Source organism: Rosa rugosa, chromosome 1, assembly GCF_958449725.1.
Source record: "Rosa rugosa chromosome 1, drRosRugo1.1, whole genome shotgun sequence".
NCBI classification, from domain to species: domain Eukaryota; kingdom Viridiplantae; phylum Streptophyta; class Magnoliopsida; order Rosales; family Rosaceae; genus Rosa; species Rosa rugosa.
In genome coordinates, this window is record NC_084820.1 from 71,097,883 (window position 1) to 71,113,390 (window position 15,508).

The 15,508-nt window shown below is 38.6% G+C and overlaps 3 protein-coding genes across 3 annotated transcripts; 2 read left to right on the forward strand and 1 right to left on the reverse strand.

The window, feature by feature from the left end:
- Positions 1-1,191: 1,191 nt before the first annotated feature.
- On the reverse strand, positions 1,192-2,357 carry LOC133734387 (uncharacterized). Its single transcript, XM_062162030.1, has 4 exons — positions 2,077-2,357; positions 1,762-1,989; positions 1,441-1,673; positions 1,192-1,357 (listed from the first exon to the last, which is right to left on the reverse strand). Exons 1-4 carry the CDS (start codon positions 2,290-2,292, stop codon positions 1,192-1,194), a joined length of 843 nt encoding a protein of 280 aa, XP_062018014.1. The 5' UTR covers positions 2,293-2,357.
- Positions 2,358-6,915: 4,558 nt separating this feature from the next.
- LOC133726629 (zinc finger CCCH domain-containing protein 41) lies at positions 6,916-13,615 on the forward strand. The gene is made up of 5 exons (XM_062154221.1): positions 6,916-7,250; positions 8,791-9,667; positions 10,218-11,420; positions 11,670-12,017; positions 12,821-13,615. Exons 2-5 carry the CDS (start codon positions 8,900-8,902, stop codon positions 13,295-13,297), a joined length of 2,796 nt encoding a protein of 931 aa, XP_062010205.1. The 5' UTR covers positions 6,916-7,250; positions 8,791-8,899; the 3' UTR covers positions 13,298-13,615.
- A 109-nt stretch (positions 13,616-13,724) lies between these two features.
- On the forward strand, positions 13,725-15,446 carry LOC133726630 (NAC domain-containing protein 30-like). The gene has a single exon (XM_062154222.1). It carries the CDS (start codon positions 13,998-14,000, stop codon positions 15,027-15,029), a length of 1,032 nt encoding a protein of 343 aa, XP_062010206.1. The 5' UTR covers positions 13,725-13,997; the 3' UTR covers positions 15,030-15,446.
- The last annotated feature ends 62 nt before the right edge of the window (positions 15,447-15,508 follow it).

A 15,508-nucleotide genomic window follows, 5' to 3' on the forward strand; every position in this document is an offset into this window, starting at 1 on the left:
ACTTTAATTTTTACAGGTACTTGTACTTGTTCTATTTATTGGCTCATGACATTAGTTTTTAAAGTTACTTGGCCAGTGACTTGGCCAGTTACTTTATAGGGTACATAAGGACATGAATTTTTTTTACAGTTACTTGCTTTATGTATTGGTTCATGACATTAGCTTTTACAGATTTTTAATTGAAACTTAAACTTTGTTTGTTGTTGTGCAGCGGAACGCTGCAGTTGCGGTGCAGCGGCACGCTGCATTTAAAAATAAAAAGATCAGTTTGGTAATGTGTTGTCTTTTGCTAGTGAGTGACTTTGTCAGTTACTTTGCCAGTGACTTGGCCAGTTACTTTATAGGGTGCATAAGGACATGAATTTTTTTACAGTTACTTTGCCAGTGACTTGGCCAATTACTTTATAGGCTACATAAGGACATGAATTTTTTTTACAGTTACTTGCTTTATGTATTGGTTCATGACATTAGCTTTTACAGATTTTTAATTGAAACTTAAACTTTGTTTGTTGTTGTGCAGCGGAACGCTGCAGTTGCGGTGCAGCGGCACGCTGCATTTAAAAATAAAAAGATCAGTTTGGTAATGTCTTGTCTTTTGCTAGTGAGTGACTTTGTCAGTTACTTTGCCAGTGACTTGGCCAGTTACTTTATAGGGTGCATTAGGACATGAATTTTTTTACAGTTACTTTGCCAGTGACTTGGCCAGTTACTTTATAGGCTACATAAGGACATGAATTTTTTTTACAGTTACTTGCTTTATGTATTGGTTCATGACATTAGCTTTTACAATTATTTTTGCCAAATCATGGGTGATTACTTGTTCAGTGTCTTGCTATAAGATTTGTAGACTTATTGATTGACTCGTTTAGTGTCTAGGCTAGTTACTTGGGCAGTTACGTTGTCAGTGACTTTGCCAGTTAGTTGAGACGTACAGTGACTTGACCAGTGACTTGGTCTATGACATACAGGTTGCCATTTCCAGTGACATTCAGTGTCTCTGTAACTTAGCCAGTTACTTACTTTAAAAGGTACCTAAGTACATGAATTCGTTTCAGAAGATCATATCAAACAAACTTTTATATACTGAAGCAATATCTGCAAGAAAATATTAAAAAATTGAAATTCCGATTGAACAAATGAATAATCAATTCGAAAAAACTATATAACCTATCCTATTCCCTAAACAAATTTCTACGATTCTTCATGTGTTGAGTTCCAGCTGTGCCTACTTTCTGCAAATGACTTTACAACATGAGCTCTAAACTTCAAAATATCATCCTTTGTGAGCTTCTTTGAAATTTTCCCTTTTTTCGAAATTTTCTCCATTGTGTACATTACAAAAAGTCCGCAATCCAATCTGTTCATCATATAAAAATTGAAGTAAATGAATTTGAACTTTATAATGATTATATTGACATTTTTAAAGAGCTGTGTACTTACGAATCTTCTCCTTGCTGAGGGTTGTCTTTGAGTTCTGTCACTGCCATTTTTGTTTTATAGTTATTCTTGATCCACTTTATGCTTTCTCTCTCGGTTTCAGTCAATGGAACTTCCATCATTTTCAGTTCTTCTTCTGAATTGTTCTTTTCATCAAATTTCATTCTGCATCCCTGTTCCAGCATGTCATCGGCTTGTTCTTTTACTGCTGTCATCCAAAGTTCTACCATGTCAACCTGCATTTCCAACATCGCAACATAATCAATAATATGCTTTCTGCTTAAATTAAATATATGAAATTAGTATGACGAAAGTGTTCCATACCATTTTTTGTACATTTTTAAAGGATTTTCCAGTTGATGATTTTTTCGGTCTTTTTGAATCACAGTGGGACCAGTTCTTTAATTCCTTGTCAAAAATGAGCAGTGTATGATGAAATCCTGATTCATGTGAGATTGGGAACAATATATAGTTGGATCTTGCCAGATTCTGGAACAGTGGTTCGCATAGGTACAGATGTACATAATACACCGTCAAATTTTCTGCAGAATTCTGTTTGTAAGAAAAAAAGAAGACAAGTTATTATCAATTAAGAATCATTTGCTTTGATTGTAGATTGATAATCGTTCCACTACTTACCCAGCACAAGGGATTCATAAAAGTTGGGACATCCAAGCCTTGTGATTCTTTCTCCAACAGCTGATCAGTCAAGAGAATTCCATAACATTCGATGCAATTGCTTGCTATCGGTTCGTCCATGATCATGTCTTTTAAATCCTGTCTTGAAATTTGTGCTCCATACTGTCTTCCATCCCAGAAGTATACTCTGCAAAGAATGAATAGTGTAAGTAACATAGATAGTGATGTCGTTTATTTAACAATCACATGCCCAATGACTTGGCCTGGCCAATGACTTCACTTGCCCAACTCGTTGGCCAGTTACTTCCACAGTTACATGGACAGTGACTTGGCCAGCGACTTTACTTGGCCAGTTACTTTGTCAGTTACATGGACAGTGACTTGGCCAGTGACAATAAGTTTAAAATAGAACTTTCGTCTTGGCCAGTTACTTTGATAGTTACATAAACAGTTACTTGGCCAGTGACAATAAGTTTAAAATAGAATTTTGACTTAATTAAAGTATTACCCTGATGGTGCATTTTGCCAGTATTTCTGGACTCTCCTCTTGGTGTCCTGGTCCATAAATTTGTATACTTTGCTCTCCTCCCAGTCTACGACCTCAGGAGGTAGCTGCTTCTCTTCTTGCTCTTTATTGATTTGTGCATTTTCTGCAGCGTCCATCTGTCTTATTGCTTCCCGAACATCCTCTGGTACATCGTCCAACTTCTGTTGTGCTACCATCTGTTCTAGCCTTTTACGTTCAGCATCTGGCAGTGAGGCCTTCATCTCCTTTTCTTTTTCTTCTTTTTCTTTCTTTTCAGCCTCTTTCAATCTCTCTTCAATCTCCTTTGCTTTCTTCTTTCGTTTTGCTTTCACATCCCCCCACCAGTAAATGTTGTCCTTTTTCTGTATTCTTCTCCTATTCTTTAATCTCACAACGTAAGAGTAGAGACCCATTGATGATACAGTTTCACCAGAATGTTGCTCTGTAAGGCGCATTGTTAACTCTCCTTTTTTGTTCTCCTCTGGTGTCTTCTCCTCTTTCTCTGGGCTCAACGTACAAAGTGGAAGGCCACGCGCAGCTACAGGACTTTTTACTATCTGAAACATGTCAGGTTGTTTTTCCATTTCTTCGACTGTGAGCATGCAGACTGTGGGGCTCTGGAACAGTGAGTCCTTTTGCGATGGAGTTGTCGATTGAGTTTCTTCTTGCACTGTGCAGTGAGGTGGAGATTGAGCTGCTGCTGCTGCACATTCTTCGACTGTGCAGATGCCATGGGACTGAGCTTCCTCAACAGTCGATTGATCTTTATTTTCTTCGTTTTCAGCAGCCTTAGATGCAGCTCCATTTGATTCATTTTTTTCTTCTGCAGAGGTAGGTGGTGGGGAGCTGTGCTGCTGAGCTGCTGTTGAGGTGTGAGTCTTTTGGCTCAACATTTGCTCCAATTCCTTCAATTTTATCTCTAACTCCTTCACCGATGATGCAAGGCAGAAATTGTCGGTCACAAGTGTAGCATTTCGTTCCTCCAGATTCATCATTTCCTCCGTGATTTTCCTTAGTTCCTGTTCCTTTTCGTTCAGTTTTGTCTTCAAATTATCTTTCTCCACAGTGATATATCTTATCTCCTCCTCCTTTTTCTGAAGCTCTTTCTCCCACTTGTTTTTTTCTGAAGTTGTTTCCTGTTCAGCCACCTCAACTTGTAGGTTATCTTCTTTGTTTTCACAATTCTGATCATCAGTTCCTTTTTCCTCTCTTTCCGGAACTGTCTTTGCTTCATCTGATCTATTCTCCTCTTCCTCGGATTCTGATTCCTCTCTATCCTCCTTCAGGTTTTCAAAGATTTTCTGAAAGAAACATATTCAATATGTCAGTGACATGCTATGTGACATGAGCAATGACATGTTTACAACAGTTATGAAGGCCAGTGACATGAAGTGTGAATTGGCCATTGACATGCAGTGTGATAGTGACTTAATCGGTGACTTTTAACCAAGATAGTTACTTGGCCAGTTACTTGGCCAGTGACAACTACTTTGACATAGAAGAAAATACCTCTAGTTTTTTCAAGCTGTTAAAACTTGTCCAATTCTGTATCAGCTTCTGGATGTCCCATTTTCTCATCCCATGATCTTCGTTCTCCCTTCCAGATATTGGCTTGATTTTTCCAGTCTTTTGACAGAACCAGTACTGCTTGCACAAAAAACAAAAAAAAATTAGTCATAGTGACTTGACGAATGACATGCAGTTTGTCTTGATTAGTGACTTGACCAGTTACATCTCAGTCTGACAGTAACTTACCAGTATTATCAGAACGCAGCCCCCCGTATTACCATATGGGCTGCTTGACTCCTTTTTCTTTTTCAAAGTCTTTATAGACTTTTTTAAGAAGCTTCCAACTTCCCTTGCCCAGTCATAAGATCCGATCTTATCCAAATTTTCGCAGGCTTTGACGTAGTCCCATGAAATTGTTCCTCCTGCGTTTGGGAACAGAAACTTGATGGACAAGTCCAGCAAGATTAATCTTGCCACATTTTTGTCCTTCTTCTCAATCCCATCCTCTGTTGTTGGATTGTCTTTCAGCGCATCTTGCAGAGCTTTCTCCACGGCTTTCTTGTTAATTCTCGCTGTGTTTGAAAAAAACTGCTGGACAAAGTCGGACTGATATGCACCCTCAGAAGTCTTTGGGACCAAGTCACCTTTTTCTGGCATTCCTAGGATCTTTGAAATATCTCTTGTCGAGATCCTGAATTTCTTCTTTCCAAAGAAGAAGAGGTCAGTTTCATGGTCGTAGGCCTGCAGGAGGAGTGTAATGAAATCATCAGATTTCTTGGCTGACTTCTCCTCTATGTAGCCACCATGGAATGCATCGACAATATTTCCAAATGGTGACTGCCTGAGCAAATCTAATGTTCTTGCACTGAGATTCTTCTTGTTATCTTTAATTGTGTTCAAGAAACTTATTAATGTGCACCTGTACTGCACATGTCCTGGTTTCACATTTCTCTTCCTCTTTGGTGCTGCTTCAGTTTTTTGAAATAGCACCAAAGAGGAACCCTTGTTTGGTGATTGTTCTACTTTTTCTTCTTCTTCTGTTTCTTCCTGTCTTTTTTTTTTTGATTTTAAGCTCTTCTTGAGAATCTGCTTCAGTGATGGTTCTTCTTCTTCTTCTTCTTCTATTTCTTCCTGTCTCCTTTTTTTTGATTTCTTCAAGCTCTTCTTCGAATTCTTCTTTCTGTGTATCGTTCGATCGTGTTCTTCATCTTCTGATTCCACCTCTTGGTAGTCTTCGTCATCATCGCTTGGTTCCCTTTCTTTTCTTTTTGTTCTTGCCATTTCTGATGTTTAAATTCTGTTGAAAAAATAAGAAGGTTAGGATTGAGTTTGCAGTTACATAATCAGTTACGTAGTCAGTTACTTGGCTAGGTACATATATTGTAAGTTACATGATCAGTTACATGGTCAGTTACAGCTCATTTCAATGACAACGTCAGTTACATGATCAGTTACTTGGCCAGTTACATATGTTGTAAGTTACAACGTCAGTTACATGACCAGTTACATGATAAGTTGCATGCATTGTAAGTTACATGGCCAGTTACATGATCAGTTACATGATCATTGACAGGAGTTTAACACACGTTGCCAATGAGTTGGCCTTTTCCAGTGACTTATCTGGCCTTTGACTTGTCTAGCGACCTGGCCAGTGACCTCACTGGCCAGTTTCATTATCTGAGCCTATAAAATATGTATTTGCACTAGCAGAATTTCCATTCAAGTAAAGCCTAAAGCCTAAACAGCATGACACACAGTCATTATCTCCATATAAATTGTTATGTTACTGTCCATGTCTCTGTATCAAATCACACCAAAATGGAAACAGAGCCCCTCCAAAATCAAATGATACCCAGTCAGTAGCCTATGTCACTGGCTATGTTACAGCATCAAACTAAAATTTGAAGACAGTCATTGATCATCTCCACTCAAAAAACCTTTAAATCTTCACTCAAACCAAAACTTGGAATCGAATTGTTTTGTTTCATAATCAAATGCAGAAATAATTATATCATATTCGACTTATAATTCCAAAACTAAATACTATATCAATGACTCGAAATTAAGTAAGAGAAGTTTCTGAGAATCAAGGCTGAAAGATTACCCGGTCGAGGTAGACGATTCGAGTTCTGCAATTCTTCAAATCCCTAAAATTTGGGGCTTTTTCTGTGAAGTACTTTTCAGAGTCGGCGTTGCTTCACCGTTGAGCAAAACAGTCGTCGGAGAAGGTATGTGTCTAAGAATGTGGCCGCCGGAGATTAATATTTCTCTATTTCGGAGTAGGTTTGAGCGGTTTTTTGAGGTTTGAATTTCCGAAGTAATGTGGAGAAGACGAAACAATAGTCCCGTTTTAGTCTACCTCTTACAAACCGCCAGAGAAAACTGACGGTGGCAGTTTTGTAATTAAATTGAAGTACAGTGGTAGAACGTGAACAGGTGACCTTAATTATCATAGGGACATTTGTGCTGTTTGAATTATAATAAGGCACTTCAAAATGACCTTTTTTATCATTATCCCTTTATTTTTTTAATCGCTGAAATTTAAGATAAAAAAGAAACAAATTTCTGTATGTTACTCTGGACATCTTGGTAATAATAATAATAATTGAAAACTCAAACTCAAAATACCAAGCGATGAAAAGGGCGCCCACCCGTGGCCCGACCCGTAACCCACATAACTTACAGGACGCAAATGCAATTCTCATATACTCATAGGCACCAATACAAATTTCCATAAACATCATAGGGCCAAAACCACAATTTCCAATTCCAAGTTTTCGTCATCACTATTATTTCACTCATTCCATTTTTTTTTTTGGTACAACACAACACCGTCGTCGTCGTCGTCCTCGTCCTCTCTCTCTCTCTCTCCAAAACTCCTGTTTGCTCCGCTCAAACCCAAAAACCAGTCACACTCTCAAAACCTCTCTCCCTCTCTCTCTCTCTCTCTCTCTCAATTTCCATAACCCTCCCTCGATTACCTCTTATTTACGATCCTATCCCCTCCGCCTTCCTCCTCCCCTCCGCAACTAACTTTCGCCGCCGCGAAATCTTCCTCCGGCGCATTGCTCTGGGCTAACGCGGCGGAGCCGAATCCGTCTGTACATAGAAGCTTCCGGAAGCCATTTCTTCCGACTCTGTGAGAATTTTTCTCCACGCTTAATATTGTTTGAATTCGTTTCGGTTTTGCTCGATTGTTCTAAACCTAGATTATGATCGCTTAATGCAATCCCCTAGGGTTTAATTTTTGAAATTAGGTTGAGTTTGTTGTGTTGGTATCGAAAACCTATAGGTTCTAGGAGCTTAGTTTTGTTACTTCTTAGTGTTTTTTTGAATAGCTGTATGATTGTAATATGGGTTTTGAGGATTTTGATGAATGTTGAGTGGTTCAGCAAATTTCCTATAGCTAATTGAGGTGATTGCAATGAACTGTGGCCGGGTTTTAAGTAACTTACGAATTTGGATTGGTACATTTATGTCGTTACCGCCATGTGTATGACTGTTAAGTTGATCCTGTTATGGCGCAATGATTATCCTGCTCATTAATACCGGAATCATGAGATTGTGCAACTTGTGAATTTCGTATGCTTGTTCCGAAAGGGAGACACTTGCTAGATATGTGATGCTGCCAGCGAGTGCCTTTTAGGATACAGTTCTGTAACTTATCATACTTATTGTTTTGTTCTTATTACTCGTCTCATCATTAGGTTTTCGCTTTTCAACCATGGTTTAGCCAGCATGTTTTCCATTCACTTTACAGCTTAGTTATGAAAAGATTAAAACAAAAATAGATATAAATTAAGCAAACCTTCTCACGTTCTTGTGATTTTGTTTGGGATTCATTCTTGTCATTTACACAGGTTTCTCCATCATGCCTTTAAGGCTGGGAGAAGCAAGCACTTGGTTTTTTTTTTTTTTCTGTTGGTATTTACACCTGTCATTTAAATTGCGAAGTATCAACAAGATGCTAAAGGTATCTGGGATAAGTTTTACCTATAGCCAAAAAATAATATGGAAATAGCATGCAATAATGCTCCAGGAGTAAGAGAATAGTTTTTCAATCTAGCTGGATTTGGTAGCTGAAGAAATAGTTAACCAGAGAAGTTTATGATGAAGCGTGAGTTGTTAGTTAAAAAGGAACTTCAAAATCTTAGTTCTATTTTTTTTTTCCCTTCATTTTCTTGAGGCAAGGAAAATGGATTGTTGGTAGTGAATTGAGTTGTTGGAGTTTCTGAGAAAATTAAGTACGACCAGGGGTGAAAGCTTGCTTGTATTAACTAATATCAAAGTCTCTTTTAATTTTCTCAAGATGGTTATGATATACGCCTCCCTTGCACTTGTAGCTTGTATATCATCCTCAGTGTAGTAACATACATGAGCCCCTCATCTTGCCAAGTTGTTTATCAGAACTGACTCTGGAGATCCTTTTTGGTATAAAACTTTGTGTGGGCAATTAGAAGTTTAATATGCAAAAGGTTATTGAGTGATCATTATCAGTTCTGTTTGTTGTTCTTGGCCTTTCATGGTAAGAATGGCAATGGATATGCCTTTTTAGCTTGATGCACATGATATGAAATAAATAACCTCATGTCGACTGCCAACTTATTTTACTCAGTTTGATATTTACCTCTTCTGTTTCTCTTTTTTATTGACAAATTCTAATTATTATCTCTTTCTAGGTTCCCTCACTGGATCATCTATAGACAAACAAGCACATTTTATTGCTGGTAGTGGAAGTTTGGAAATTTCTTGACGTAAAACAACATCATAGTGAATTCAAGGGATCAAATGGAATTAAAAGTTTCATCTCCAAAACCAGGTGGCCTTTCTCCTTCTGATTGTGTTAGTGAACCTGAGGAGAAGGAAGTCAGTGATGACGACGATGATGATCGAAATCACAAACATCGTAGACGAGATACTCGTTCTCAGTCTTTGGAGAGAGATAGCCTCGATCAAGTTATAACAAGGCCATACAGAAAAAGGAATAAACCTTTTGCGAATGGGCACTCTTTCAGAGATAATGACTCCCAAGCGAGTACACCATGGAAAAATTATAATTCCACTGCTTTTGAGAAAGACTTTTGTGTAAAGTTTGATAAAAGACGCCCAGGTTCAACATCACTGCCTCGACCACCTTTCGATTTAAATCAAAGGATGCGGGCAAACCAAGCATTCCCTGGAGACCTCGGTCCTGGTAGGGGAAGAGGAAGGGACTCTGGACCATGGAGCCAACGTGATTCTAGGTTCAGCTCTGATATTGCATCTCAATTGGTTCCTCCAAGTATGTTTGCTGGACGGGGATTGCCGAATGTTTCCAATCCACAGAGTGCGTCCTGGAATGCATTTGGATTGCTTCCAGGAGTACCAAACGGTGGCCTGGATACACTACATTCAATTGGGTTACAAGGTACACTCAGACCACCAATCCATTCTTCTTTGAATATGGGTATTCCTCGCCAAAGATGTAGAGACTTTGAGGAGCGTGGGTTTTGTCTAAGAGGGGACATGTGTCCAATGGAACATGGTATCAATCGAATCGTTGTTGAAGATGTTCAGGTACATTTATTGCGTACGTAGCTTAATTGAAATATTATTCTATTGTGTTTGGTACCATTAACTGTTTTCTTTAACAATCATAACGCTCAAGTTTTTTAAATTTGGCACTGTATTGGTTGCGAGTCATGTGGCTGTTGATGTCAAGCTTTGTTCTATTCTTTTTCTATAATTTCAGTTTCTGCATGTACCCATTATTAAATAATTATATTCTTGGTCTGCTTCTTTCTGTTGTTCGGACTTGTTACATTAGAGCTTCCTGCGAGTTAGATCAACTTCCTGAATGCTGGCTAGTTGTTTACATTACTATATTCCTTGCAATTAGTCAAATGGCTGGCAAGTTAGTACTTAAACAAGTATTATGATGCATCTGATTCATCTTATAATATCACAAATGAATACATTTTTACTAATGCATTCAGTCATTATGCTGGGTCTTATCTTGGCTGTATTTTGGTTTTTTTTTTTTTTTCAATGTTTATCTTCACACTTCATTATTTCTTGGCTGGTGTTTTTTATTTAAATCATATTTCCCTATTTCCCTCAATTACAGAGTCTTTCTCAGTTCAACCTTCCTGTTTCACTTCCAAGTGCACACCTACTTGGAAAACCCACTGGTCCCGGAACTCTACCATCAGTCAGTACATCTTCAACTACATTGATGAATAGCAAAGGATTGCATAATAAAACGAGCAAGTCTAGTGTCACTGATGATGCTTCGTTGGGTGGAGCTGATTTGTATGACCCTGATCAACCTCTGTGGAATAATAATGGTCCTGAAACCTCAAATACAATTTTAGGCCTTCAGTCACCTAGGAATGATGAAACTGATTCCTTATCGAATGATGATCCTTCTGACCGTCATCAAGCCAGATTATGTGATAATGCAGACAATGAATGCCCAATTAGAACTGTTGGAACTGCTGCTGGTTCACAGAGTACAAGCATGTCAGTCTGGGGGAGAATTGGTAGCTCAAAAAATAGATCAGATGTGAAGGAGAAAATTAATCCTACAGTAAATTATTCAGATTATCCTGAGAATGAAACTAAGGAGTCATTAGTCAGCATTCAGAATCAGCAACGTCAAGGAAAGCGTATCATTGCAGAGGATGTGGCTCCCAAACCCCTAGATTCATTAGCCAAGAGACCATATGATACTATGCGTAATGTTCGTAAACCATCTCAGAAAGCATTACGTACTCTATTTGTCAATGGGATTCCTCAGAAAAGCAACAGAAGGGAGGCCCTTGTTTCTCATTTTCAAAAATTTGGAGAGATTGTGGACATTTATATTCCATCGAATAGTGAGCGAGCTTTTGTGCAGTTTTCCAAGAGAGAAGAGGCTGAAGCTGCTTTAAAGGCACCTGATGCTGTAATGGGTAATCGTTTTATCAAGTTGTGGTGGGCAAATCGTGATAGCGTTCCGGAGGATGGCACAGGCAATGCTAATATTGTTTCTGAAAACTCCCCTGGTTTGATAGCTGTTTCAGTTCCACTCCATTCATCTGTTTCTAGTATTAGCAAGGATAATCATCAATCTGCTTCTTCAAAGGGTGGTATGGTTCATGCAACTGATTCTTCTCTACCATCCTCTGATAATTCTAAGCCTGTAATCTCAAATGGTCCCAAGGCTCCACCTCTGCAGAAGAAGTTAGAGAATTTAGAGCAGTTAAAGGAGGAACTTCGCAAGAAGCAAGAAATGCTGGACCAGAAAAGGAACGACTTTCGTCGCCAGTTGTACAAGCTTGAGAAACAAGTAAGTTCAAGTTACTTAATTCTTGCTAATGTTACTATGTTTTCTTTGGGGCATATCACTTCCTGGCTTGCTTTAAATTTAATTGCTATGTCACTGGGCCCAAAAGTACTAATTGTGAAGAGATTTTCTTTCTGACCTTTTTCAAAGCGTTGAAAGAGTTTGAAAGTGAGTTGCATGCTATATGGATGAGGTTCAATTTTATTAGTTCTACTTTATCATTTATTTAGCTATTCTCAATTTTGTATGCAGGCTGGTCCGAAGGTTGAGGCAGACACAGAGCTAGCTGCCAAGAGACGCAAAGTGGGATTAGCAGTTGACATTGGTAAAGTTGCTACTCCGAGTTCCACCAGTCCTGCTCCTGTGTCAACACTGCATGATGAGATATTGACTGATAAAAACACATCGGGGGAAACCATTGTCTCCTATAGTCCTAAAACAAGTACAACTACGGCGCTACAGCAATCCCCTAGCTTGAAGCATCAGACAATTCGTCCATTAGCACCACTAGGGACTCCTGTTCCACTGAATCGATACAAATTAGACAATCGTCCTACTGGATTTAGAATCCTTCCTCCTTTACCATCTGGATTTGCAAATGTAAGTCTCTCTCAGGAAAGAGAAATTTTTATTTTTTATTTTATTTTTGCATTTCTGTATGAGGGGATGGATGATTAATGTTTTTGGGTAGTTAGCTAAACATCACATATTTCTCACACATTGCCACATCAATGAGCCTATGATAATTCTGATCATTGAATCAATGAGTGTGTTCTTATCAGTGTGTTAAGAGTTTCTTATCAACAAAATCAGTGTGTTAAGAGTTGAAATAAGAAGGTATGAGATTAGGCATTAGGACCTTCCACTATGAACTTATGCATTACTTTGGATTCTTTGATGATGCACATGCGTTTATAACCGTAAATTTCAGATGTATGCATTTGTATATGACTGATATTCTTTTCAAACTTACCTAATGAGAGAGAAGTTGAATTGTTTTCTTCCTAAATATTTTAAATGGAGATGGTTAAAAAGAATCCATGGTATTCATGGAAAAACTTGTTAAGAGTGAGAGAGCCTGTACTGTGTTAATCAAATAATGAATTTAAATTTACTATCTTCCTTTATGTAAATTGTCATGCGGAATACAAATAATTTGCTAGGCCTTTTACTTTTTCCTTTCTTTTACTAAAAGTCTTGTTTCTTCATCGTAATGAAAATTTTTGAAGTAAATAAATTTGTAGAATAAGCTTTATGCTCCCTGGATACTTTTACCATATATCATTCAAAGTGGCTCTAATTGTAGATGTGGTAAACATAGTGTGTTTATATGGCTTTGGCCTTTTAGTTTAGACGTATTTCTGTGAAAGGTGAACTGATGTTTAATGTCTGCCTTCTTCTAGGTTGCTGTTATGAAGGAACACTTTGCACCATATGGTGATATCTCTGATATGGAGTTAGAAGATCTGGAATCCCGTGATAGTGGTAGCGAGTTGGACGTATCAAAATCAAGGGAATGCTCAGCTCGTATAACTTTTGCAACACGTCGTTCAGCAGAGAAAGCATTTCTCAATGGTAAATGCTGGGAAGGGTGCGACTTAAAATTTGTGTGGTTGACATCTAGTAACTCCAGCAATGACCGAAATGGTGAGGAAAAATCTCCATCCACCACTCCTAGGGGCCCATTATCAGCTGATGTTCAGCCTGCAGATAAGCTAGCATGCACTACTTCCCATGATGCAGCTGCATCAGGCGATGCAGAATCTGAACATTCTGAAAGAAAAGGTGGTGTTGAGCACATGGAACTGGGTGAACCTTCTGAGTTTAGTTCAAGCCCTACGTCTCAGGTGAAAGAGTCATCTAAAGGCGATGCAACTTAAAGATGGGCTAATTTTCAGCTTTTGTACAGTCAGGTAATTGTTAAATCTAAGACAACTCTAATTCTCCAGGGAACCTGCTTTACCAATTGCTTAAATTTTTAGTTTCCAGTGTTTCTTATTGTATGCAAGGGACTGTAAAAAGGGAATTTCCTTATTTTTTGACTGCCACCTGAGGTTGGTTGAGTGGTGTATCATGTTGTCTGTCTGCTTAGATATGTCTAGGAACAGAGCATAAACACTAAAAATTCTGTTGAAATTATTTAAATGATTTACATAGAAAATACTCGGGATTTGATTCCCGTTCACTTTGTTGTTAAACTCTCTCTTGGTTGATCCAGTAATACTACTAAAGTCTCATTGCATAATGCAATACTTATTATCATTCACATCTTTACTTGTAATTGAGAAGAAATTATACCAGTGGTTGATTTGAGGCCGTAAAAGTTCTCAAGAGAAAAGGAGAGTATTAAGGTCTAGCTAATTTACCCAGAAAGAAAGGCATCAAGGAAGTTCTATACTTTCCTGAAAAGAAAATAGCCAAGTTCCAGAGTAATACCCTAGTGTTGACATACGAGAACTTATAAAAGGACGACTCCTAATAGCATTGTATAGAACTTCACCACAAATTTCTCAGATTGAAGTCTCTTCCAAGACCACCTCTATTCCAGATTAATTACGCAATTTTAGCTCACAAACGACAATGTCAACTGTAATGCCAACGGGTTTCAGGTTCCATCCGAAGGATCACGAGTTGGTGAGCTATTACCTGTATAGCAAGGTGAATGGGGAAGAGTCGGTAATTCCACCACCAACCTATAGGATGCCAGAGGTCGACGTCTACGGCGAAGAGCCTTGGGAAATTTGGGAGAGATTCGGACAGCAAGACGAAGAACCGTTGTATTTCTTTGCAATTGCCAGGAAGTTAAACCCCAACGGTAAGCGGATTGATCGCAGGATAAACTCGAGATTGGGAACATGGAGCGAGGGAGAAAGATCAAAGTCTAAACCGGTTGATGATGAGAACGGAAACCCAATTGGGACAAAGAGGAAATTCCGGTATGAGAATGATCATTCTTTGCACCATGCTGCTTGGCAAATGGAAGAGTACAGCAGCAATTTTTCTCCCCATTGGGTGATTTGTCATCTCAAAAAGAACAAGCGCTCATCCGAATCAAAGAAGAGAGAGGACATGTTATGCGCAGATGATCCATCAAGATCGACAGGGATGAAGTGCATTAAGCCAAGGAACAAGAGGTTAAGAAGAGTGGATCATCAAGAAGTGATGGAAAATACTTTGATGAATATGCCCAGCAATAACAAAGATCATCCATCAACATCAACAGAGATGAATATGCCCAGCAACAACTACTACTTTGAGGAGGATTTACCACAAAGTTCAACTAAAAGTAGTACTAACGCTAATGACCAGCAATTCAGTATTAGTGAAAACTTGGATTTCGTTGCGGATCATGTTCATACTAATCTCATGCCAATCAATAATGTGAAGGGGATCGATCATTTGAGTATGCCCGGCAACAACTACCACTTTGAGAATGGTTTACAGCAAAGTTCAACTACTACCAGTAGTACTAATAACGACGATCTGCAATGCAGTATTAGTGAAAACTTGCATTTCGCTGCGGATCTTGGTAATCTCATGCCAAACAGTGGTGTCAAGGTGGTTGATCCTATGTATACGGTGTACCCCCAGCAACAACTACTACTACTATGAGATGGACTTACAGCAAAGTTCAACTACTAGTAGTAGTACTAATGATAACAATCAGCAGATCAATGTTACCAGAAACTTGGACTTCGTTGCAGGTCATGATCATGTCAATGATCGATGCAAAAGGGGTCGATACTAACTACTGGGACAATCTATTGAACTTGTTACTTGCGGAGGAAGACAGTGGCTGTTATGGGAATGGTAGTTTGGCTCCACAGCCTGAGTTAAACATCGTAGGTTGCGAACATGATTATCTCTTGAGAGAGACCACGATGTACCAGCTGGTTGTGGTCTTTGGGTTCCATATTTCTTTCCTTTCTTGTTGCATATGTAGTCTCTTTTTTAGCCAATAATGTGTACTTTTCTCTCTTGTTGTGTAAAACGCCCCTAATTTAATTCTGGTTCTGCGTTGAAACACAATTGCCGAAGATAGTTTCGTCGACATTCCACTAATTTTTACAATTTGAGAAGTATTGTAGACC

Bases quoted from the DNA above. Each gene is read 5' to 3' on its own strand.
- LOC133726629 (XM_062154221.1), top strand. From the start codon at position 8,900: ATGGAATTAAAAGTTTCATCTCCAAAACCAGGTGGCCTTTCTCCTTCT. The intron at 9,668-10,217 runs GTACATTTATTG...CCTCAATTACAG, and splicing joins TCGTTGTTGAAGATGTTCAG to AGTCTTTCTCAGTTCAACCT. The intron at 11,421-11,669 runs GTAAGTTCAAGT...TTTTGTATGCAG, and splicing joins TGTACAAGCTTGAGAAACAA to GCTGGTCCGAAGGTTGAGGC.
- LOC133726630 (XM_062154222.1), top strand. From the start codon at position 13,998: ATGTCAACTGTAATGCCAACGGGTTTCAGGTTCCATCCGAAGGATCAC.
- LOC133734387 (XM_062162030.1), bottom strand. From the start codon at position 2,292: ATGTTACTTACACTATTCATTCTTTGCAGAGTATACTTCTGGGATGGA. The intron at 1,990-2,076 runs GTAAGTAGTGGA...TCTTACAAACAG, and splicing joins TTATGAATCCCTTGTGCTGG to AATTCTGCAGAAAATTTGAC. The intron at 1,358-1,440 runs GTAAGTACACAG...TATGATGAACAG, and splicing joins CCTCAGCAAGGAGAAGATTC to ATTGGATTGCGGACTTTTTG.